Source organism: Amborella trichopoda, chromosome 12, assembly GCF_054954075.1.
Source record: "Amborella trichopoda isolate Santa Cruz 75 chromosome 12, AtrichopodaSantaCruz75HAP2 v2.0, whole genome shotgun sequence".
NCBI lineage: Eukaryota > Viridiplantae > Streptophyta > Magnoliopsida > Amborellales > Amborellaceae > Amborella > Amborella trichopoda.
Window position 1 is genome coordinate 32,666,793 of NC_142347.1, and position 18,157 is coordinate 32,684,949.

The window sequence follows — 18,157 nt, forward strand, 5'->3', positions numbered from 1 at the left end:
TTGGTAATAGCAAAACACTATGTCCAGTTGCAAATCCTACACTGACCTACTCAGAAAAGATATATGTAGAATCTTACATTGATCATTTACAATGAAAGGACTGACAACGGACAAACACAAACATGAAGCAGCCAATGAAAAAGCCATTCTGAGAAGCAAGTCAAGCAATCAGCTTGAATCAACATTCGATGTCCCAAACATCCTCAATGTAAAATCAAATAGAAAGCAAACAAAATAATACCTGTTTCCGGCTGCGCTTTCCCTTGCCCAATGCCGTAAACTCTTCAAGACGGTGTTCCTCATATTTTCCCTTCAATAGTTCCTCCCAATAACGCGCTCTCTCAGCCATGTTTTCTGCTTGTTGTTTTATCTCAGTTTGCTTCTTTGCTTCCTCTTCCCTTGCTGCTGTAGCCTCTTCTTCATCTATATACTCAAAATTTGCAACCTAATAGAAGTTGCAAACACTATTAAAATTTTGAAGAAAGAGTTGAGTGTGAGAGCTACAATTAGCACCCTTAATCAGGGTTGTAAAAGCTATAACTGGCTCAAATTATTAACAAATGATGGCAGCAAACTTAACCACGATCCAGTTTTCCACAGTATCTCACTTCCATAATCAAGCACAAGTAAATGAAATCTGATACTTTCTAGCACAATCCATTAAAAACACTTCAGAATTTCCGATTAAGAAACTGTATAACACTAATACTCCCTGAATGCCAATTCCAGGGGTTCCCTAAACAAGAAAAGCTAACGGACTGTTGTCTATATTACCAAACAAAGCAAAATAAGATGGCACCTTGAAAGCCTTCAAGAATCCATCATCCTCATCTTCAACGGAAGCCTCTTCATTGTTGATCTTTTCACGGTCAAGTAGTCTTTAGAGAACAAGAAAATGAATCAGATTTTGTAAAAATGGCAACTAGGAAATGAAAATCGAGAGAATCTTTGTTCTTTTTATTGTTTTTGAGTCTCAATGAAACTCCAGAGAATTACAGAATAGTGCTAGAGAGTACCTATCAATTGATGCATCGTCATAATGAATCTGGCGAGCTTTACCAGATTCATCTTCATCTTCAGCAAACAACTCTTGTGATCCGTATCTAATGATGTCATCCAATTCTTCCTGGGGTACAAAAGCAAATTATAGTTGTCACAAAGCCCATATCAATTTTTGCTTATAAACTTAGCAACAGCAAGTACATCTTAAGTTAAGCAAAGAAAACCAAATTAAAACTATAAACTCCTATGTCTCAGTGAGACAAAAGGGGTGTGGAAGCACAACATAACGAGGGAACACTTCTCTTGGGAAAAATCGATGAACAACTGTAAATGTGCTGTAGTATATGTTGTTTCAAAGGACGCATTGTTGATTCTCCCCCCCGCTCGTGGAAAAAGCTGACTGTATATAATATTCAACAAATTACACAAAAAAAACCGCTTGCCCCATGTTGGCACCCACAGGCTGGGTGCTCTGATGGCTTGGGCAGCAGAGAAAGAAAGAGAAGGGGAGATAGAAAAAGAGAGAGCGAGAGAGAGAGAGAGAGAGCGAGAGCTGTAGATGGCATCCCACATCTCGGTTGCTCAGGATAAAAAGACTGTAACAGTAACAAACAGGAGGGCCTGTCCTTCTGCAAATGATGAGTCACAAAAAACATTAGGGCCAGAACAAGTAGCCAATAAGGAATTCCCAGCATCTCTTGGAATAAACCCAAACTTCCCATTCCGGATTACCATGCCAGCTACCATTGAAAATTAGCTTTGTGAAAATTAGCTTTGCATGGACAAACTCAATTGAGATCATCCATCAACATCTAGGAGAGGCTCCAGCCTCCATCACCAGCAGTATCCACTCGCTAGGGAAGACATCCCCCAATTCCAGTCATATCATGGCCCACATAATAGCTTAATCAGAGTCTCCCTCCAGAAAATTTCTCTTAGTTGTCCTCAAATCCTGAAAGATACTAAAATTTCGCTCAATGAGATGCTCCACATAACGAAAAACACACCAGCCACATAGCAGATGACCCCTAGATGGGCCAAGAGCCCATCCAGTCAATAAGCCTCCAATAGATAAAGGAGTGGCCAACAGAGAACCACAAACATCCATGGTGAAGGCTCAGGCTTCACAAGGAATCTGCAACAAAGCAACAAATCACCTAAAACTCATATTCCTCATGGCATATGAATGTTGTCCCTACAGACAAGCCACTGAAATGCCACAATCCTAGCTGGGTGAGAATGTTCCACATGGAACCAACATAAGCTCACTAATAGAGTTTACCCTGAGAGCTTTACATAAAGATCTTGCTGAAAAGACCTCTCGCTCTAGGGGCCACAGGCTCCTGTAAATGCGGATTCTTACAAATATAAATAGGGAACGCAGTAACTAGAAGAATTTGTCCAAATCCCCTCAAACTGGTAAGGTGGATGTCCTCAATGGACCCCACAAGGTTCACAAATTACTCCATCTCCTCATCCTTAAGATCCCTATGAAAAGCTGAGCACCAAAAAACTCTTCCTTGTATCCTCTCAAAGCAATATCCACTCTCACCTCAATATCAGAAGTAAGCCCCACTAGATAAGTGACGCTCAACAGACTTTCCCCACACCAAACCAAGTGCCAAAAACTGATATCCGGCCCATCCCGAATACAGAATCAATTAAAGGGAAAAAACTTTCTCATAATTGTAGTTATAGCCCAGCGGCAGACATCCTAGCTGAGCTTCCAGGAACCTGAGAAAGCCATCCCAACCAGGAGCTCCCAAACTTCACTAAAATACATCCCTGCACAGGCCAAATCATCTGTAACAAACACCAGCTAAGGAAAACTTCATGAGATCACCTACAATCCAGTTACCCCTCAATCACATCTCAGGACAGTCCTCAGATTATCTATCTAGTCCACTTCAGTAGCACAAAAATAAGTGTGTTCTCAATTAACTGCAAGTGAGATACCCATGGCCCCCTACTAGCCACCTCAAACCCCTTAAACATACAAGGCACAATCTATAAGCTGAATCAGAACATCCAACACCAAAATGAAAAGGAATGAAGGATACGCCTGCCTCAGCCCCCTTAGAAGCAGAAGAGAATCCTGTTGGGTTTTGCACTAATGATCACCAAGAATCAAGCGTGTTACACAAATATCCTCTCATTCATCCCCTTCACCTCTCTCCAAAAGTCATCCTCTCCATCTATATCGCAATTCACACCAATTTAAACCCCAGGCGACCTTTAAAACAACAACATTAATGCTGCCTCTGTCCACGGTATCTCACAAACACAGGCAGTAAAAGGACAAGCACTAGTCAGCAACTTTCTCTAAGTTCTCAGCAAGCCACTGTAGGACCTGCAAGCTTCTTTTACAAAGTCATGCCCACATCTCTTGCTCTTTCTATCTCTTCATCCAATGCACTCTTTCTTGTTCGAAGTCTTATTTCATTCTCTCTCTTGATCGCCCACATTTCTCTCTGCTCCAAAGCATTCTCTCTCATGCCCAAAGGCCAAACCGTTATTTCTCCCTCTCTTTCACTTTCACTGTAAGTCTCTTCTCTCTCTCTATCGTAACTCTCTCTCTCTCTCTCTCTCTCTCTCTCTCTCTCTTGTGAGAAGCATGGAGAGTATTCAGGGTTTACAGGGGCATGGATAGTTCTGCTATTCTGTCTCTCTCTCGACTCTTCCAGGCCTTTCAACCCTGGCAGTGGCAAGACTTCAAGAATGTGTAAAAAAGATTGCCCCCAGTCCTGTATAAAATAGTGCCCCAAGACATAAAACTCTGACAACATTGCCAAAATATCATCCTTGACCAGCTCCCAAAAATCTGAAAGAATGTCATAGCAAAACCATTTGGCTCTTATGCTCAATACATGCTCATAGCAAATACTGCATCATTCATACTCTCTAATAGAATCAAGGGAGAATTCTGCTTTACATAATGGAATTCCGCTTTACTAAGAAATCGTCAACAAAATCCAACCTCTTCATGAATAAAACCTTCATTTCTCCTTAACTTACTTAAGAAAATAAAAGAATATAATAAAATAAAGAGTAGCGAATGCCCTTGCAAACCTTAAGCTTTTTTGGGAGTTCTCCCAACCAAATTGCTCGAGGCTCTCATTTACAAGCATATTCACAACTCAACCATCACACTCAAAGCCTTGAATCTCCTCCCTGAATTGGGTCTCAATGTCGACTCCCACCTGCTCAAGAAAGATGTCAAACTCAAATCCATCCATGCGCACCCTTCTCCAATATTCAGTCATATAGAGCCTCTGGAAGAATCTAACTATCACATCTGAAAACATCAAACTCAATATAAGAGGGAATTAATTCGTCTACACAATAGACGCCGTACAGAGATAACCTTCATGGTTTGAAAGAATCTAGTAGATAGGAAGTTTAGGAAAGTAGAGATAGCCTGTGTCCCAAGCCGAGTCAAATAAAGAGGGATCAAACCTCTACAAATACACATATAGGCCTATGGCCAAATCAATCAAGTGGAGTAAAAATTGAGTTTCAATTGTGGGTGAGAGGCCACCTTTAAAGGAAGGATTCCTCAACTCTTTTTCTAGAGAGAGCGACTCTACAAGTCTGGTCTAGTTTTGAGAGTCTCCACAAAAGATTAGAGCCCCTCTTCTTCTATTGGTGGAGTTATTCCCCAACATCATAGCTTGTGAATTGGAGTTCCCCACACATAAGCATAGTTTCCTTCTTCTTTCCTTCTCAGGCATATCCCCTTCCAAGATTCCCCACCACTGAATTCTTCACTGATTCAAGACCTACCTTAAGCCCCAGTTGAAACCTTCCAAACCTCAACTAATATATCTCACTACAACTCCTATCCATATACCCAACCACCCTAGCCTTCAAACGCAATTTTAAACCTAGATTGTCCCTGTATCAACCCTAGCACCCATCTCAGTGTTTCAAAACACTAACTCAAGTCTCACTAGAGTTCCAAGCCCAAGTCAGGTGCTTCGACTCGAATGAGTATCGTTGAGACTGGGCCCGTCTAATCTTAAAAAAAAAATACTAACAGGCTAAAATTACAAGTTTTGAATGAGTATAGTGGTATTGCCAAAGGACCGGTCAGAGTCTCATCATCCTCCTATCTTACTAGGCCTCTTAAACTTCTAACAACTTTAACCTCACTTACACCATTTAACACAAACCCTAAACTTTACCTTCCACCCCATACCAACAACCCCCCCCTACAAACACCCCAACAACTCCTCCAATCCGAAAAAAAGAGGAGGGGCAGGGGGGGGGGAGACAAAGGGGACAAAGCTTAAGTCCCAAAATTTACGCCTCATATCATCCACTCCTCAATATAAGAGACCTCAATAAATCCAAAACCCTAATCCTAAACGTAGTAAGAATCCTAAATCCTTTAGAACTCTTAAATCCTAATTTGATTAGAAATCCTAAACATGTGTCAAATCCTTTCTCTCTAAGGCCAACTCGTGTGTTAAACACGTTTAGGAGCCAAGGCCCCTTGTTTCTACATCAAATCGGGTATCAAAGCAAGTTGTTCCTTAGGAGCTTGCTTTGAACTGAATTTAGTCATGTCAAACCCGACGAGTCAAACCTACGGCTTTCATCTATCAAAAGCCCAAAGAGGCAAGCTCTTTTGCAACTAAGAGGTAAAATGAATGCCGGGAATTGACTACTCAATGCCATGATTGAGAAAATGGCCATCAATTTAAGAATTAAATTTTCAATTCTACCCAGCATTTCTCTATGATGGGGGAAAAAAAACCTTAAAAATAACCCCAAACCTAAATTTTAGTGTTTAAAAATAGTAAAATAAAAAAAATAAAAACCCAATACATCAAACCTCCAAGAGATTGAAGGACAAAAGGTAGACCATTAAGTTAATTGACTCCAACCAGCCATTACGCATGAGATTTTTCTACAGCAGCCACAAACCTTAAGTGAGGATTGTCAAATAGCTCTACAAGTTGAGGCCAAATTACGATGGAGCATCGATACGAGACTCCTTACCATAAGGAGGTTTCCCACCACCAAAAATTTAATGATGAAAGAAGGAAAAAGATCTAGGTTTCCTCCAAGATTATTTTATTGGTGTAATGAAACTGGACACCATGCATATGAATGCCCAAAAAGGAGGACAGAGATACACTTGGCTGAAGAAATTGATGAAATTCATAAAGATGACAAACATCCAGGGGTATACCTACATAATGATGAAAAAGTAGCGCATTATTCAACCTCTGAGTCTTCAAGCTCAAGATCGAGCTCTTTTTTTTTTTGAAAGTGTTAACTGTTGTATTAATAAGAAGTACATAGGAGAAAAGAGAATGCCTACAGGCCGGGTCTCTTGCCAAAAAATAAGCTTACCAAGAATGGTAGCTCCATACAACAAATGGGTTTATAAAGAAACCAAAACACACAAGGTCAAGTGGTGCTGCAGTGCGCACCTTCTTTATCTAGGTGGTCCGCCAGGGCGTTGGATTTCCATCAGGTATGCCTCCATAAGGCGGTCATATCCCTGCAAATATAAGTAATCTAATCAAAATTCGCGGCAAGGGACCAAGGACAAGGTGTAGAGCCTGAGGCCCAAGTAATAATGTTTTGAGCATCTCCTTCGATGATCAAGGGTTGTCCCCAAGAGGGGTCAAAAAGCATAAGTTCGAATAGGAGGGTTGTGATCTCAACTAGCTGAGAATCAGCATGGCCGATGTTCTTGGAATATAAGGCAAGGATGTGCCCGACGTGATCTCAAAACATACCACCCACCCCTGTTGGACCAGGGTTACCGAGAGAGCACCCATCAAAGTTCAATTTGGTCTGGCCCATAGGGGGAGGGGACCAAACATTTGATTGAGAGCAGCACGACTTACGGGTCCTTAGAAGAGTTTGCCAATTTTGTAGGAAAGTTGCAGAGGGCAGTCCATTGAAGCTCTTGTGGTTGGTGGCCCAAAAAATGACTGCAGCAGTCATCTTGTGGAAAAGAGTCGGAACCTTGGTTTTGACTCCTTAAAAGATTCTCGAGTGCCTCTTGCTCCAGATGACCCAAAGGGAGGCAATGACCGAAGCCTTCCACAATATCCTACCGGCTTTGGGCCATGGGGTGGCAAAAGTAAGATTGTAAAGTGCCGAAATGGAGGGGGGCTAACCCAATGCAAACCAAAAAGTTAGTAATAGACTCAAAATGTTGTGGGCTATGTGACAATGGAGGAAGAGGTGGGGGTTGTTTCCTTCATCCAAAAGGCACATAGCACAACGATTGGGGATAGGGATGCCCCTACACTGAAGGTGGTCCACTGTAAGAGATTTTTCAGAAACATGCCAAAGCTTGGACTTTAGGGGGAGCAATAGAAGACCATGCCTGGGATACAATGGAGTTCGGGGAGAGGGGGAATGTAGGTGGCAACATAAGTTTCTTGTAAAAAGAGGCAACAGAAAAACAGCCCGAGGGTGAAGGCGTCCAAATAAATTTGTTAGGCCAAGAAGGTCGATAGAACTAAGGATGACATGTTAAGGAAACCTGACGTTTCAGGGTCGGAGAAAGACCATCTGAAGGAAGGGTTCCAGACTCTAAGGGGCCTCAAGGGAAGCATCTCGTCCGCCATAGAGTAAAGCTTGTTAAGGGCCAAAGAGAAGAGAGAAGGGAATTGGTCCAAAAGGGGGGTGTGGCCTAACCTGAGAACGGACCAGAATCTTATTCGGTGTCCCTCCCTGGGGTGGAAGTAGATATTCCTATGGAATTGGGCTAGGGAAGATAAAAAGGATTTCCAGGCCCCAGAAGGTCTACTAGGAGGTCTGTCAGTAGGTATCCAGTCGTTGGAAGGGATACAACATTTTCAGCGGATGACTTGGGTCCACACGAGGTTCTTTTGAGTTGCAAGGTGCCACCACCACTTTCCAAGCAAGGCCGTATTTTGTTTCCTTATAGGTGTTTTGGCTGACAGACTTTCTCCCAAGATATGAGGTGGTACTTCTTGCTGTTGGCATCTCCAGCCCAAAGAAATTCCTCATTAAATGTTCAAGGAGGGAGGCAACCGCAGATGGAATGTAAAACAGGGACATGAGGTAAACGGGGGTGTTGGCTAAGGCAGCCTTGATGAGCATAGTTCTGCCCGCGAAAAAATGGAAAACTGCCATATGGCGATCCACTTTGTCAATAATGTGGGCCCACTACCTCTTTTTTGCTTTTCCAAGGCCCAATGGCATTCCAAGATAGCTAGTTGGCAAATCATCCACTTTGCAGTCCCAAACGAGGTCAAGGGAACGGGTCTCTTGCAAAGTGAGGGTGACGCCAACCATAATGGATTTAGCCATGTTGACTTTGAAGTCCGTGGTGAACTCGAAGCATTTAAGAAAGATTTTGAGGGTCTCGATTTCCTGGGATGGCGCGTCGAGGAACACGAGCGTGTCATCAGCATGCTGCAGGTGAGTGATGATAGGATTCCTGTGGCTACTTTTGAAGCCCATAAGACGGACCGACTGGTACATGTGGGACATGGATTGGCTAAATACATCAGCCAAGGTGGCGAAGAGAAAGGGGACAAGGGGGTCTCCCTGACACAATCCCCCTGAAGCTGGGAAAAATCCGCTTGAAGTGTCGTTGATTAGAACAGAGAAGAACGGTCGAGAGTAACAGCCTTTCATCCAATTTCTCTAGCACGCCTCAAACCTCATACGGTCGATGATCTCATCCAGGATGTCCCAGTCGACATGATTCGTAGGCCTTCTCCCAATCAATTTTGAAGATAAGGCCCGGTTGCTTAGCAAGGTGCCTGGAATGGATACATTCATGCGCCACCAAGACCCTGTTCATGATCGGTCTCTCTTTGATGAAGGCAATCTGTGAGAGAGAGATAACGTGGGGTAGGACCTCTTTGAGCCGGGAGGCTAGCACTTTGGAGAGGATCTTATAGGTGGAGTTGATAAGGTTTATTGGACGAAAGTCCTTAAGCTCTTCAGCCCTTACTACCTTTGGGACGAGGGTGATAAAAGTAGCATTCATAGCTTTGTGGATGATACCCCGGTGAAAGAATTCTTCGAAGAAATTCTGAAATTTGGCTCTTAAGGAATTCAAGAAAACCTTGAAGGGGGCGATGAGGAACCCCATCTGGCCCAAGAGCTTTGTCTTGTATAAGGTTCGCCAGAGCCACCAAGATTTCTGCTTCTGAGAACGGGCGTCCAACCAAGCAACTTGGTGGCCCGAGAGGGAGAGAAAGGAGAAGGCCGCCATCCTCAGTTATAGTCTCGAGGGAGTGGACCGAGCGGTATAGAGACTCTTGAAAAAGGAGAGAATGGCCTCTTCAACTTCAGGGGGTTGGTCAAGAATCCTATTGTCAACCTTGATAGTAAAGACGGAATTGTCGCAGCGACGACAAATCGCAATTCTGTGGAAGAAGCCAATGTTGAGATCTCCGAATTGTAGCCACTTGATCTGGAACGTTAGAACCAGAAAATCTATTCTTTTTTAAGCGTGGCAAGGTAGTGGAAATTGTGTTGGGTTCTAAGGAGGGATACGGAGTTCAACAAGGGTCGGGATTCCTCAATCAGTGTTTCAAAAAGCACTAGGGGGCACCTAGGTGGTTGGGGTCTCCAGGCCGCCCAACGCCTAGGCGAGCGCCCAAAACCTATGCTGCCCAATAGAAAAATATTTTTTTTTGGGTTCTCTCTCTCTAAAATAACCTTTAATGGGTTTTAAGTTACAAATGAACCTAAAACCCACAATTTTGCCCAGTTAGTATTAAAAAAAGACCCAAAAATACCCTCAAGGAGCTGCATTTCTGCCCCTGGGTGGGGCACAGGCCCTGGTCGGCCGCCTAGGAGGGTTTAAGCAGGCGCCCAGGGATATCTGCCTAGGCGGCCGCCCAAGCGCTGAGCGGTCCGCTTTTTGAAGCAATGTCCTCAATTATGTCCAAGGATTGGATAGCAGAAAGGTGAGAGGTCTTGAGGTGACTGAAATTCCTGAGGATGGTTCTATTCCAAGATTTGAGGGAACCTTTGAGAAGCTGAAGTTTAGTTTGAAGCTTATACCCAGCCCTACCCAAAACATTGGGGATAAGGAATCCCACCGGGTCGGGATGAGCAAAAAAATAGCCGATTTTTCAAGCCAGGAAAGCTCAAAACAAAAGGGCTTGGGACCCCTAGCTATAGAAAGGGTATCGAGTAGGGGTCAGAAGTAGGTTTGGGCAAGGCCAGCACGTGAAACCAGGAAAAGCATCTTCCCACCTAGTGGAGATGAGGCACCGGTCTAGTTTGAAGAGGGACAGTTGGGAAGAGTGGTCAAACCAAGTGAAAAGGTTCCCCTAGAGAGGTATATCAATAAGTTCATTCCGAGAGAAAGTCTGAAAAATCTAACATGCCTTAGAAATGTTAGAGTTGGAATTTCTCTCAAAGGACCAACGGGCAATGTTGAAGTCCCCCCCCCTAGACACCACGAGGGCTGGGGGAGGGAACCAACCATGTCAAATTCGTCCCAAAGGAGGGTTCTGAAGGAGGCAGAATTAGGGCCGTAAATGCTGAGAATTTCCAAGGGAGACTATTCAAGTTCCTGAAGAGGAGAACGGTGGCAAAGAAGGTGCCGGCGTGAAAAGAGTTTAGGGTGTGCTTGGTAGGGTCCCAAATGCCTCCTGAGGCCCCTTCGCCCAGCATGGAGACCCACTGACAAGGTCTGTGGCCCCATACCGGCCGAATAAGGTGGAGGGAAGGGTGGGGTTGTTTAGTTTTCGTGAGGGTGAGAATAGAGGGATGGTGCATGATGCACAGGTCACGGACGACGTTCTGCTTACGAGGTTGGCCTAAACCCCAGAGGTTCCAAGAGAGAAGTTTCATAAAGAAACAAGGGGGGGGGAGGGGATGAGCCAGTCTAGGTCACCTTCTTAACGAAGGGTCAGGAGGGAGGGAAGAGCAGAAAGCCACCAAGGGGGTGGGGAAGACTGGTTGTCTGTCGTAGTTGATGCTCGAGGCTAAGTTAAGGATTTCCCTTGAGCCTTTGTTCCTCACCTTGAGCCTTACCTACGCGTCTGCTTGGAAGAAAGGTGGAAGTGGCCCCAGGGTCTGTCATAGGGGAATCCCATAACTCTGAGAACTTCCTTGATGTTGCCTTGACCTCAGTCGACTCTATTAACATACTCAGAGTTAACCAAGGAGAGGGGGGGAGGGTGGTTAGGGTGAGCGGAGTGGCCAGGGCTAAGAGAGGGGCAAGGGTGGAAGTTGTGCCAAGGGGACGAGGGAAGGACAGGGTCGAAGGGGGAGGAGAGACGGGATCACGGAAGAGATGGCGGGAGACACTGGTGCTGAAGGAGGAGAAGAAAGGTTGGGGTGAAAAGCAGGAGGGATCGACAAGGGGGAAAGGGGGGGATCAAAGAGGTTGGGGTGGTGAGGAGGGGCAGGGGTAGAAAGAGGAGGAGCAAGAGGGCAGGAGGTTGTGACCGGGTCGGGGAGGGGAGAAGGGTGCTCAGCAGGGACGGGGATGGGTATAGGAAGGAAGGGGGGGTCGAGGGCGGGGGGGAGGTGGGGAAAGAGGAGGGATGAAGGAACTAGACGGGCTAGGGGGCTGGGTATGGGAGAAGGGGGGGAGGAAGAAGCCGAGAGCAGGGAGGGCCGGGGCAGCGAAGGGGTCAAGAGGGGGGGGGAAGGTAGGAAAAGGAGGGGAGGTAGGGGCAGTAGGGACGAGAGGGATAAGGGTCGAGTGGTAGCGGACCAGAGGGGAGAGAATGGACGCCAAATAAGCAAGGTCCAACGGCTAGGGTTGTCGATTTCCATTACGAGGATGCGGGCAAGGAGAGGGGGCCAATCCATGGGGGGTTGGCGAGAAGAAGAGAACAGCAACTAGGTCCGAGGGTTACGAGAGGCGAATTTGGGGCTTCGAGGGGGAGCAGAGGGGACGTAGGCACCACAACAGGGGCTAGTAAAGAGGGCCAAGGGGCGTCTGCCGAGGCTATGGGGGGAAGGAGGGCGGAAGGTAGCGGTGAGGGGAGCTGCAAAGGAGTGGGGGAGGAGAGAAGAGAGGAGTTGTCAAAGGGGGTGAGAGAGGGGATCGAGGCCGCAGGAAGAAGGGGGGGGGGGTAAGAAGCGGGGGTCAGGGAGAGGAGAGGTGGGGGCTGGGGAAGGGGAAGGATAGGAGGGGTGGGTTGGAGAGAGATGAGCAACAGAGGAGATTGGGGAAAGGATAGAGATGGGGTGGGGTACGAGTATCCCCAAAGGGATTGGGGTGGAGGGGAGAGGGTGACAGGTGGAGGTATGGGGAAGAGGTGATGATGAGAGGTGAAAAGGTTTGAAATGAGGGGAGAGAGAGAGAGAGAGAGAGAGAGGGAGGACGACAGGAGCATCGAGGAGAGGGGAGGGGAGAGAGAAGGTCAGCGAGGAGGTGCCAGGTGGCACGACATAAGGCGTAGGTGGTGGCCGATGTGGATGGACGCAGGATGGGGAAAGAGAAGAGAGGTTGTCAGGGGTTGGTAAAGGTCAGGAGAGGTGGAAGGGAGGGAGGGAGAGGGAGTAGGGGTGATGATGGCAGTCAGACCAAGGAAGGGAGGTTAAGAGGGAGGAGGGGGGTGACCAGCATCCCTGCCAGGAGAAATAAATGAAGGATGCAGGGGAGGGGAAAGGTTAGGGGGTCAAAACGAAGCAGACCACATGGCACGCCAAGAGGTCGACGGTCACATGGGAAGGGCGATTAGGATGGTCACTAGGGGGTGAGTTGGTGCTGCCAGCGGTCCCCAGGAAACGGGAGGGCAACGAGGGCTCCAGGTTTGGTATGGGGCGCAACGGCTAGGCGGGGGGGTCAGAAGGGGGGTGGCACCTCCCAAACTAGTGGCGCTTCCTAGAGATGGTAGTCCAGGAGTTGGGGTGATGAGGCAGAGCCTTCGCTTGAAATGAAGGAGGGAAGAAAAGGGGAGAGGGAGGGCAGGCTAACGACCAAGAAACAAAGATGCGGAAGAACGAGTCCTCCACCTCAAGGCAGAGAGAAGAGGGGATAATACTAGGGCCCAGGACTTCCAAGAGCAATTGGAAAGATTCGAGGGGAAGGAATTCAGTTGATTTCCAGTTAATGGCGAGAAAAGAGCCACAGGAGAAAGCGATAGGCTTAAAGGTATCAGGAGAGCAAGAGTGGAGGGGAATGTGGTAGGCGGTAACCCATACTCTCTATTTTCGAAGAGCACCATCGACCTCGGACCATTTGCGAAGGGCAAGGGAAGCAAGAATAATGGACATCGAAGACCACAAGGCCCTAAATGCATTATCTTCAGAGGGGAAATTGAAGAGGATGGAGCTGTCCGAGAGCTTCCCATAGCCGAGCTCAAGCTCTTCCCAAAGGCGCTGCCCCCATTTTTCAATAGCACGGAAATCGTCATGCTTGGGTTGGAAGGAGCCCACCAAGGAAGAGTGAAGCTTGGACCGGATGGGAGAGGATTCAATTGAAAGAGTGGCAAGAATATGGGGTAGGTGCAGCGATCGGCGGTGAGGTGGGGGAGTCAGAGGCTGAGTGGCAGGGATGACCACAGATGGGGGAGAGAGGCAGGAAGGTTTTTAAGTATATGGGTGTACCGGAAATCGAGAATAGAGGGAGGCATTGTCCCCTCCCGGACGGGAGAGGGTGATGGGAACTGGATAGTCTAGGTTCAAAGGGCCTCCATCAGACTCAGGCAGAGCGTTGCAGACTCAAAAAAATGTTTACTAGGTATTGCAGTCATATCCTAATAATATTCTAGGTCTTCTCTCACACTTTATTTTTGTATTTTTTACTTTTCTTGTTTGTTTATTTTTTTTCCCGTCTTCCCTGCATCAATCCATCCCAGGTTCACTCCACACAAGTTCTTGCTCTTATGGCATCTAAAACAAACACCTAATTTAAATGTCATTCACAAGATATTCATAAGACTCGTTTCAGTTCACTATGATGTTGGATGCTAGAGGCTTCACAAGAAAGATTGCAGAAAAATGCTCAAATTGACATGGAGATTCACTTTAAATGAAGATGATTATAAAGTGTTGCATGTAAGTAAATTGGCCTCCTCTTTTCTAGGAAGAAGATTAGGCAAATACCAAACAGGCCTAAAGGATTCAGCAGAATAAACAGCATTTCAAGCAAGTGATACTACAAATTTTAGAACAGGGAATAGATGTTGCCACGTGGCAATAAAAATCCAAAGTTCATATTTCAAATAGCCGAGTATAGATTCCCTAAACATTTCTCTCTTTAGTTTGCAGTTGGCAATTCCTAAAACCAAAAGCACAGAACAGGCTATTGTGGAACATATAGCAAACTATATGCATATGTAAAACAGGATACAGTAGTTTCAATACTCTTTAGGCTTTCTGTTTCCTGGGAGCCTCAAGCATCAGAACATAAGTTCAGTTCATTATCAAAGGGAACCGCAGAACTACAGGAATTTCAACAAAACAAGTGCAAACTTCACTAATTCCCAATTAAAGAAAATAAACCAAATCCCAGATACCTGTTTGAAACTGGAATCTTTCAAGCGCCCCACAACCAAATGTTCTAATACCATTTTCTTTTTTGTCATCTGCATCATCCTCTCTTCGATAGTCCCACGAGTAACAAGCCTATATATCATCACCTGTACAATGGGATTGGTAAAGCATAAATTGCAGCATAAAGAAGTGTAAAAAAGATCTTCCTGCATCAAATTATTCTGTTACCGATAATCTGTGAATTTGCAAACTCCTACCTTATTAGTTTGCCCCAGCCGGTGGGCCCTAGCCATAGCTTGTAGATCAGCATGTGGGTTCCAATCACTACATGGAATGAGAAAAAACAAGTGCAAATAAAAGCCATCCGTAATTTTGATTTTCAACTGAGCATTAGCAAATTCAAGCATGTTAAGTTTCAAATTAGGACAAATGTTACCTGTCATATAATATAACTGTATCTGCAGTTGCAAGATTTATGCCCAACCCTCCAGCTCTAGTAGAAAGCAGAAAACAAAATCGTGTGGAATCCTTGGCATTAAACCGATCTATACGAATTTGTCTCTCTACTCCACTAACAATTCCATCAATGCGTTCATAGTTCCATTTCTTTCAAACAGATGAAAGGAAACAGCAGACAATAAGGTCAGTACTAACTTATCAAAGGAGAAACAACAAGGTCAGTACTAACTTATCAAAGGAGAAACAACAAGGTCAGTGTGTTACAACTATACATCTGACTATACACAAAAGGAGCTGTAAAGTATAATTTTGACTGTAATCATCCCATAGGATGATCCAAGGACAGCCAGCTCACTTTTACAAACCTTGTAAGTCAAGTAATCTTCCAACAAATCCAACATGTGACGAAATTGTGAATATATGAGGACTCTATGCCCCTGCTCTTTAAGCTTTACCATCAACTTGTCCACCAATAGTAATTTCCCCGAAGATTCAAGCAGCTTCCTGCCAATTAACATGCAAATTACATTCAGCTAATTTGGACTAGAATAAGCACCATTAATTAGGTATAACACCAATTTCAACAAAGAGAAAGTTTACTACAAAAAACTATAAACACAACAGTTTAGAACAAGTATATACAGAAACAAGAGGTTCCTTATTCTGCCTTTTCATGGAAAGGATACCAAATATCATTTCATTAGCTCATTAAATGCAATGTGCCTTTCACATCATAGGGAAAAACATGAATATCCTAAACTTTCCACAGTTAATGCACTAGAAATGCTTTACTTAGACAAGAGAACTGGGGATGAAGTATTCATTTATAGCTGAAATTAATAAATGCAAGACAACCTGAACGCTTCATCGGCATCTGGTATCTCGGGCTCAACTCCCTCTAACATATATGCATGACAACAGAGTTTGCGCAGTTCCATAGCAACATTCATGAGGGAAACCTGAACATAAGAAAGCGAACATGAGATAACCATGTCACCAGAAAATAAAAGCTCTACTTGACTTATAACTTAAAAGCAATTGGGTCCTGCCTGAGCAGCACCATGACGAGTCAGTATCTGATAATTGCGAGTCAGAATGGCTTTATAGTATTCTTTCTGCAAAGCACTTAGTTCAACACGCAAAATAAGCTCCTTCTTAGGTGGAAGATCCTTCATGACATCCTTCTTGACTCCTGCACAATGCACAAATTGAAAAGAGGAAGAAAAGCATAAGAAGAGAAGTGTGTGAAGCATATAAATGAAAGTGAAAGCAAATTGAAATCAACAGTCAGCAACCAACCATTTGATTAGATCAACTTCGATACCCATAGTCAAAACTATTCACATTATAAAATTCTAAAACATAATTTCAAGTATCACATTATTCCCTCCCATATAAAGCCTTGCCATGAAAATAACAGATGAAGTCCAAATATATTGCTTTACAGATACATTTCAATGGCCACTTGCCATCAGAAGGATACCACACTTCATGAAAGAGAGTCAATGCCTAAAATTTTCCAGACAGCAACCTTATTATGGCAATACATAGACCACATACATGTAATTGAACATATAATTCTATGACAAAGTTTGTTGAGGAAACCAATACACTTTGTAAACTTTTGGAAAGTAAAGAACGCATACAATGCCCACATGACAAACCAATCAGTCAAATACTCCAAACTTCTGCCTGGGTATGGAAACAGTATTATGACATCTCTGCAAATTATTCACCTCTCTCTCTCTCTCTCTCTCTCTCTCTCTCTCTCTCTCTCTCTCTCTCTCTCTCTCTCTCTCTCTCTCGCTCGCTATATATAATATATTAAGCGAGAGGGTGACTTCTTTTATTCTTGTGGCAAGTGTCCTTTTTTTGGTTGATTTGTCATTGTCCTAATGATTTTTACTATATTTCACTTGTCCTTTTGACAATCATATCTCACATCTCCCCTATCTTTATCTTTTATGAACAAGATGCAACTATTTTTGGGTGTCACTATATCTCTCTGTACTCCTAAAATATTTAAATTCAAATTTAATATTGAATGAGATGCCATCCACAAAACCTCTCTCTATCTCTTTACCTAAAAAATTATGACTTCCTCTCTCTTTTCCAAAAAAACAGCACTTTCTTTCACATGATAATTTATGAAACCCATATTTCTAATATACATACTAATTCATATAATATCCATATCAATCACAAATAATTGGTAGTATTTTATTACAGTTTTATAATAAATCATCATCATCCGAGCCTTATCACAACTATTTAGGGTCAGCTATCAGAATCTTGCTCCAACATTCCACTCTATCAAGGGTTCATACCCTGAGTAAGACCATAAGTCACCACATCTCTTCTCAATACGATCCATGTCCTTTTGGGCCTTCACCCTACTCTTTTAGAGCCTTCCACTTTAATTGAGTAAGACCCTGAGTATGACCATAAGTCACCGATGTTCTAAGTCGATACTTCAAATGGCCAGCACACCTGAGTCTACTTTCCCTCATCTTATCACCTATTGGAACCCCTCCTAAGTTCCCTTAGATGTATTCATTCTGAATTCAATCATTTCTTGTCTTGTCACTCATCCATCTCAACATCCTCATCTCATCTACACTCATTCTATAGATATGTTGGTTCTTGTCCACCCAACATTCCACCTATAAAGCATGGCTGGTCTTACAACCGTCCTATAGAACTTCCCCTTCAATTTCATTAGTATGCACATATAAGACACCGAACAAACATCTCCACTTCGCCCACTCACCTCCAATTCTATGTATGAGATCTTCCTCAATCTCTCCATTCTCATGGATTATCAACCCAAGATATCAAAAATAATCTCTCTTTTAGATAGTTCTTAGCCAGCAATCTTAAGTTCTTAATTGTTACCTCGTTTCTACTCCTATCATTACTAAACTTGCTTTCCATATGTTCCATAGTCACAATTCGATTATGTAATTAATGAAAAACTCTTAAAAACGCCCATGTGCGGAAGTGTACAGTGATTTGGCCCCACAATCGCACTTCTGTTGCGGGTAGTCCGTTGTGGTTGATTTTTCCCCGTCATCCAAAAAAATTAGACAGGGGCGAGCCCATAGGCAAAAACACTGCTCACTTTCGCCTATGGGCATTCCGTGATGTTATATAGTAATTAATTTATTATAATGATGTATTATAATTTGTATTAGTTGTAAGTCTAATAATCGTTATAATTCATAGTTATTTGAATAGTTACTTTATATTTATTATAGATTAATAGTAATTAATTCAA

The 18,157-nt window shown here is 44.0% G+C and overlaps 1 protein-coding gene across 2 annotated transcripts in view; it reads right to left on the bottom strand.

Moving 5' to 3' along the window:
• The window catches only part of PKL (chromatin remodeling factor CHD3 (PICKLE)), a 54,605-nt gene that overhangs the window by 14,040 nt on the left and 22,408 nt on the right, over positions 1–18,157 (bottom strand). For both annotated transcript variants that reach the window (XM_011623839.3, XM_006841110.4), the window contains exons 13-21: positions 15,930–16,072; positions 15,736–15,839; positions 15,246–15,384; positions 14,858–15,027; positions 14,679–14,745; positions 14,445–14,567; positions 1,017–1,126; positions 800–878; positions 242–445 (exon numbers count right to left, since the gene is read on the bottom strand). In XM_011623839.3, coding sequence (XP_011622141.1) covers positions 242–445; positions 800–878; positions 1,017–1,126; positions 14,445–14,567; positions 14,679–14,745; positions 14,858–15,027; positions 15,246–15,384; positions 15,736–15,839; positions 15,930–16,072 — 1,139 coding nt within the window. The remainder of the gene's footprint in view (positions 1–241; positions 446–799; positions 879–1,016; positions 1,127–14,444; positions 14,568–14,678; positions 14,746–14,857; positions 15,028–15,245; positions 15,385–15,735; positions 15,840–15,929; positions 16,073–18,157) is intronic.